This window comes from Trichomonas vaginalis, chromosome V (assembly GCF_026262505.1).
Source record: "Trichomonas vaginalis G3 chromosome V, whole genome shotgun sequence".
NCBI lineage: Eukaryota > Parabasalia > Trichomonadida > Trichomonadidae > Trichomonas > Trichomonas vaginalis.
The window spans coordinates 10,353,760-10,361,401 of NC_067207.1; the positions used below are offsets into that span (position 1 = coordinate 10,353,760).

General features: G+C 28.4%; 1 protein-coding gene across 1 annotated transcript, besides 1 other annotated feature; it reads right to left on the reverse strand.

The window, feature by feature from the left end:
• Positions 1–73: 73 nt before the first annotated feature.
• Positions 74–1,893, reverse strand: TVAGG3_0311740 (5'-3' exonuclease protein; the record flags this gene model as incomplete). Its single annotated transcript, XM_001321850.2, has 1 exon — positions 97–1,893. One exon carries the CDS (start codon positions 1,891–1,893, stop codon positions 97–99), a length of 1,797 nt encoding a protein of 598 aa, XP_001321885.1.
• A 4,977-nt stretch (positions 1,894–6,870) lies between these two features.
• Positions 6,871–7,523: a mobile genetic element.
• Positions 7,524–7,642: the final 119 nt, after the last annotated feature.

The window sequence follows — 7,642 nt, forward strand, 5'->3', positions numbered from 1 at the left end:
CAAAATTTTAATAAAATTCTATTTTCCAATTATATTATTACAATGGATATATTTCGAAAAATATAAAGTAAAATAAAACAAAGAAATGATTTACATTTATTGTAATTCGCAAAATCCGATTGGAGTAAGGAATTTCTTTTGAGAATTCAATACTCTGACTTCACAAACAACAAGTCCTCTTCCAGTAAGATATCCGTACATTCCCTCAGGCTTTTTGCGGATTATTTTACTGACAGAACAAAGTGTATTATAAGGAACATCAGAATAAACTCTTCTTCCAATATATGACTCTGGATCACCAACTACATTATCTGATGCCAGTAATATTGCAACATTTCCATTTGGCAATGATTTCCAAGTGAATCTGATATTCCTGCAATTGTCAAATGAAGGTAAAAGTGACGAATTTGTTGGTTCAATATATTTTGAAAATGGTTTTCTGTCAACATCATCAATCTTTTGATTGTTCTTTAGATCGATGATGTTTCCTGACTCCATGAGCCACTTGTATTCATCAGGGATATCAATTGCATCCAGCAAATCATCCAAAATATCTTTAATTTTGTTGATATCAGGAATTTCACACAAATATTCTTCCCTTTCTACATCAATTTCAATTTCTGATTTGTCTTTCTGGAGGAGCTTTCCGTATTCACTCATATTCCTGATGTTTACTACTTCTTTCGGTAATAACCATGTCAATTTCCTTGGAACAGCGAAAACAGCGTAAATACTTGGGAAATTCTTATCAGGAACAATTTTTGACTCGAAACTGTCCATGTATCTGATGATTGCAGACAAAGGAGGTGCATAATGGTACCTGTAATTCCATGTCCTTGACAACGGTGAGTTTGAAAACGTTTTCATTGAAAAAATCATGTTATCAAGGAAATCATGGCACATTTTCTTCAATTCTGATTCATTGATACCGAGTTTCTCAATAAATATTGATTCCTCTTCTGCATTTTCATAATCTGACTTATCAAATTTTTCCAAAATTAATTTGAAAAATAATTTGAGATTATTAAAGTCATAAGTATCACCTTTTGTCACCAAACCGCCGTATCGATCAAGATACCTCTTATAGATGATAATTATTTTGTTAATGTCCAGATCATCTATTTTGTAAATTGTTGGAGAATAAACGTTGCCAAGAAATGCGCAAAGCATCATGAAATCATCGACATACTCCTTAGGTCTGTCGAAATCTTTCATTATGTACTCAGCAATGATAGGAATACTGACTAATTCCGAATTATCAAAACTGAATTGTTCGAAATCCGTCTTTGCTCGAGGAATACGGTTTGTAAGTAAGTCAATTGCTTTGACATGTGATTTAAGACTGAAAAGTATCAAATCGGAGTCAGAAGTAATGATCAAATGACGATAATTTGGATTATAATCGGGCAGATTAACTATGTAGTTTATGCAACGGAAAATCTTTGATTCTGAGTCATCAAGCATGAATGGAGAACCATATAAAACATACTTTGATGCTTGCCAAATTGGATCTGTTTTAAGTTTTTCCTCAACGAAGTCTGAGATTGCTTTTTGATACGGATAATAAACAGATTCAGTTTCTGATTCATTATCTCTCTTGAAACGTCTCTGTCTCTTTGAATTCAGTTTGGCAAAATTTGTTCCAATTCCATCGACAGCAATGCATATCAAATGTGTAGGTTTAATATGGTGAACACAATAATCGATGCAGTTTAGTGCAAACTTTGTTGGCTCCTCGCCAGATTCGTCATCATGAAATAGTTTTGACATAACTACGTATTGAGTAGCGTCAATGTATAAACAATCGTAGTTTGGAAGTTCACATGCTGTCAACATTCTGAATGCTCTTGAATATCTTACTCTGAGCTGGGTTTTGAGTCTTTCAACACTCATTTTTTTGTGAAATGATTTCCGATATAAAATTTTTGACATTCATAAGACGGGGTTTTACATTTATGTTAAATTTTTTGGAATTATAATGTACATTGGCATTGTATGTTGGATAAATAGCAATTTCATCAAAACTGCCTACTTTTTGATTAAATTTTTTCCTCCCTTTCAATGAAATTGAAAGAATTTTGGAGGAATATTCCTCCCTTTCAATGAAATTGAAAGAACTTTGGAGGAATATATATATACATGTTTAACTACGAGCTTTGCAAAAAGTCCATTAGCATATAATATAATGCTTATATTTAGTAAAATTAATATACATTTCAAGGCTAGATTTCGAGAAAAATTGAAATCGTGATTTTTTGAGTGGCAATATTATTTGTAACTATATATAGTATCCAAATAACATATTATTGTGTATTCTGAAGTTTACACTTTTTTTACAAGTTATCAAAAATTTTTCGCAATATCTTGCATAATATATTGTTTGGTACCATTCTTAATTGAATGAAACCTAGCGGTCATTCAATTTATTGTGTTGATGATTCAAAAATTTTGAGACAGAATTTCTGAATTAATTCAATAGACATACAAAGTGTGTGAAATATGTTTCTCAACGATTACAAGTATAGTATGAAAATAAGAGTCTTTATTAATTTATATAAATAAATAAAAAAAATAAGGCGACCCGCTCTTGATTTAAAAACGGAATCATGATTGAAATAAATATCAATATTAAAAGGGGGGAACTTCGTCGACAACAAAGGTATCAACCAAAATTGTTCCCATTATGCTTGACATATGAAGTATAGTAATAGTGTGTATGGACTCATAGAATGACTTTCGTTTGATTTCGAGATATATTATCATCTTCTATAATATCCATACTTTACTTGATAACCCATATGTATTATCGTATTATGAAAATTAAACGAAAAATATGGCTCAAGACGAGCAAAATTCGATGCTAAAAAAGTAAATTGTTTAATGATTAGGGTACTTTCAGGTATTTTTCTGAAGTAACACTTTATTCGTTTTTCTTTCTACATCTGTATATAAAGCATGCACAAATAATTATTTATAATTAAAAATATTATTCGAATTGGGTAATTAAATCGTTAGATCTTAGATTTTATTAATCATTTCTTCTTAAAATGAGACTGTGGTAATGGGAACTGTGTATGAGAGTTGGAGTACTGTTAAATTGCGCGAAATGTTGATAGGTTTCAAAAACAATTTGTAGTATGTTCAAGTATATTAGAATTTAATAATATATGATAACATCGACTGCAAACAATCGATTTTAAGTGATTGATGAAAATCGATATCAATATTTAAAATTTTTGATGTTTTTTTGACTGATAGCAATTGCTTTGGACACCTAGAATGAAGTTCTCCTTGGTGAGTTTCTCCAAATTTTTTCCATTTTAGAAAAGGCCTATGCAATTTTCTAGAAAATGATAACGTTTTTTTCAATTCTCGATTTTTTTGGAAAAATGAGGTTATTTTTTTTGAAAATTTATAATTTAGAGAGAAATGAATCATTTTCATTGTCTTACAAATCGATAAAACCTTTTTATTTTTGTTATTCTATAATATTTCTACTAAAATATATCACTTATACAGCAAAATCATATAACTATTTTTCAAAGATATAGAAAAGAAGTATATATTCCTAAATTATAAATCAGTCATAGTTTACTATCAAAAATAATATATTATTCTATATAGATAACCATCCATTGTTAGTAATTTAAAATTATTTCTGGTTCAAATTAAGGACTATCTTCACATGTTTAGAAAATATTGTAAACATCTAGAAAACAATCAATAATATCATGATTTTATTAACAGATGAGTTCAAGATATATATTGTGAATTGATTTTCGATAATAAATATGAATCAAATGTAAATTAAACTCGCACATTTAGTCTCCTTATCATAATAATGTTATAAGTTAGTGACTATGGCTACAAAACAAGCAACATTAGATCTGTATCTCATAATCAAACCGAAGTTAAGCTAAGATATTTGAGATTTTATCACTTGTTAGTATGCATGATACTATACCAGAATGACTAGTCAATCTGTTGTTTTAATATCGTTTTAAATTTTTTAATGCCAAAATAGTACTCTGGCTATCATTGGTAATACGTAAGGTTGCTACTGTTGTAATATTTCGAAAAAATAAAGGTATCAACTTTAATGCAAGATATGATGAGTTGAACATCGAATAATTGGGTTTTTGTAATATTAATATTCTTTAGTCCCTAGTATATCATTGTTTCATACTAACCACGTGGATCAATTCGGTTTCAATGATCAGATAAAGCAGAAACAATATACTCAGGTGCCACTTTTTTGGTCTAAAAAATGAGTCCCCCCCTTTTCAATATTCAAGCATAGCAGAAGTGTCAATCTTCATGTTTTAGGTGATGAGATTCTTTAAAAAATTTGGGAAAAAAAAATTGAAATTTCGGAATTTCGAAATATTCTTCAATGTACGGTTGGAAAATACTTTAGAATGAAATATATGATTTTTGGTCGGTTATCAAGATATCGAACTTTCTCTTTGACTTTTTTGATAAAAAATAAATCTTCATTGTCATTATCTTCTTTTTTTGTATGATTGACGAATTCAACTATAAAAGTTTTGCATTCTGAGATTGAATTAATGTTGGTAAATTCTACTGAGCTTGATGTTGTTTGATAGCTATCTGTGTATGAATTATTAACAAAAACCGAACCTCCTTTATTGTTAATGACATATTGAACTACATTTCTCACAATGCAGCATCCAAACATAAAAAGTTTTGTATCGTAAAATGCTTGAATTAAATATCCTCCTTCGAAATCTCTGTTTTCAATGTAATTGCATGAAAATACTGATATTTGTTTATTAGATGATGAAGTGTGACAATTTAGAGCAAAAACCCAACTATATGATTGATTATTTGATCTAATTGTAGTGAATTGAATGAAGGAATCTGAGGCTGTATAATGCATGGAATAACCTGCAATATCTTTTTGAACTCTGTTTGATGTGATATTGCATAAATTAATAATTTGCTTACCATAACCATTGTGCATGAGAAGTCGGCATTCATTATCTGATGAACCGCAATCAAAAATAGTAGATTCGTTAATTTCATTTTTATAATTTTCAATATCTGAAACTGTTACAGAAAAAGAAGCAGAGCTGTCTGTGTTTTTCGATTTAATATATGAATTTTGTTTCTGAACACATTGGCCTTTATCGTTATAATATAGAGATCCTCCACTTATCTGTCCGGAACTACAATTTTCAAATTGGGATGTTTCAATCAAGCTTTTTGTAGCATCCTTAGATGTATAAAAGCGAATAGCACCATTGTAATTTAAATTTTTGAAATTAGATGAATATATAAAATAACTTAAGTCGTCACTATCTAGAATGTGGTCATGATAGTCTTGATATTGTCTATCATAAATAGAATCATTAAATATTTCTTGCCAGATGTTTTCGAGATGAAATCTTAACTTTTAAAATTTCAAAATTATTTGTGTTATTTTTCAATAAATGTCACCTTTCATTTTTCATTCTTGACTATTTCGGATTTTTATGCCGTTTATCTTGAAAAAGTTTCAATAACATCAGAAGCCAAACTTTTCGTCATATTTCTTATTTGTATAGTAATTAATTAATAGCACATATTCTATATTGTTTTCTCCAATTGCTCTTGTTAATTCAATGTACTCTAATCAAATGGGTGTTTGTAAAATACTTGTTTTGACAGAAAAACCTCGAATAAGTATATTTTAACCAAGGAAATAATTACCATTTCAAAATTTGTTATATCTTTTGATCAATGATAAATTAATAAGCAGATATAATAAGTCACAGCACGTATTGTAATTTGAAAAGTTATTGATGCAATGAATATAATAATTATCTATAATCAATTTAATTAGATATAATTACGCGTACAGATGTTCAGGAGACGTTTATATAGATGCAGAAAATTTGGCATACGAGATTTTTATGTTAGAATTGAAACATCAAAATTTTATGATATCTGATCAATACTGTACTCCTGAATTGATCAATACATCTGTTGGATTCATTCATGGAGGTTCCGGATGGATACCGAATAGATTTACAGCTCGTTTTTGGGCTGAGAAAAAAAAATATTTTGACGATTTCTTTAGTTTTCATGATAATATCTGGAGATGATGTTACCACAGAAGAGTTTATATCATTGATGAAGCTCAATTTTGAAGATGTCCATTAGAAATCTTTTATTGGTTGGCCATTTTTCTATGAAGATATAGATCAACAAAAAAATTGAATTGGACTGCCTTTGGCAAGTGTCTACTTCCACTAAACAAATTCAAAATACATGTAAAAGTTAAGCAATTTGCTGCTTGGCACTCAGTATTAGATGAAACATATGTATTTCTTCATGGTGATAAGATAATTAGAAATGCTACAAATGATTTAATGATGTAGGCATACGATAACCATTCTATCCTTTGTTATTTATAAACTTGTTTGTATTTTACAAATTTACATTTTCATATGTTATTTGTTCAAAGTTCACTATGTATTTCTGAAACATATTGTTTCGATAACGTCATTAATATTTTAAAACGTTATGGAATGAAATATTCATCGATTACAGAAATTTAATGATGATACAATTTCTCATATCATGTACTTACGAAATACAACAACTATATGATACGACCATAATTTAGAAGTTTTTTGTAAAAATACGAAGAACAAATAGAATTGAAAATAAATTGGATATTTGTTAACTTAAATTTCTTTCTGATATTATCTTTTTAAAATATATATATATAAAATTATCATCGAACGTTGGAACATTAGTTTTCTGCACCATGTGATATAAGAAATTTGACCGTTTCTTTATAATTATACCTTGTTGCAATATGAAGAGCGGTTTCTCCATCTTTATTTTTTTCATTGATATTAAGGGTGCACCCGTATGTACGTTTATTTGAGAGGAGGAGGATTATATTTTTGAAAGGGTGAAACATTATGAATATGTTAATTATATAATAATATGTATTATTATAAAAAAAATAAAGCACGTTAAAATTTTTCTTTCTTGATTTTTTACAAAATCTACTTAGAATTATGCAAAATATGACTAAATAATTATAAATTTCAAGTTAAATTTTAATTTTGATAAATAATTTAAATTTCAAAATATCAAGTTCAGTTCGACTATGTATGTAGTAATTCCTCAATAAAGTGCCAAAACCCTATTAAAATATATGAACATTTTCAACATTTTAATGTTTTTATTTAAAAATTTGTTGGAATATGAGCTTCAAACAATTATTATGTAAATAAAAATAATTAAATATATGTATTTATTCGTATTACAACCGTAGTAAGTCGATTCTTCCTTTCTTCTACTGAGTTTTGAATTTGATTTCGAATTGTAAAGAGATTCAAAGGGAAAATACTAGCGGATAAAAACTACCTCCATGAAAGGGTCATAATGGAGTCAAGTTGTATTTTTTGATATTTTTTGCTTTTCGAGCCTAAATAGGTAGCCAAGATAATGCCTAAAAATAAGGTTCTAAATTCTGAAGTTTACATGATCCTCTCGTGTGCACCCTTAACTTCACAAAACAAATGAAAAATCTAAACTCTCTTACATATGACATTCTTTTTCGTTTCATTTCTTAACAATTTTTGATTAATTGATGTTTTCGTTTTTAGCTTATATTTACTTA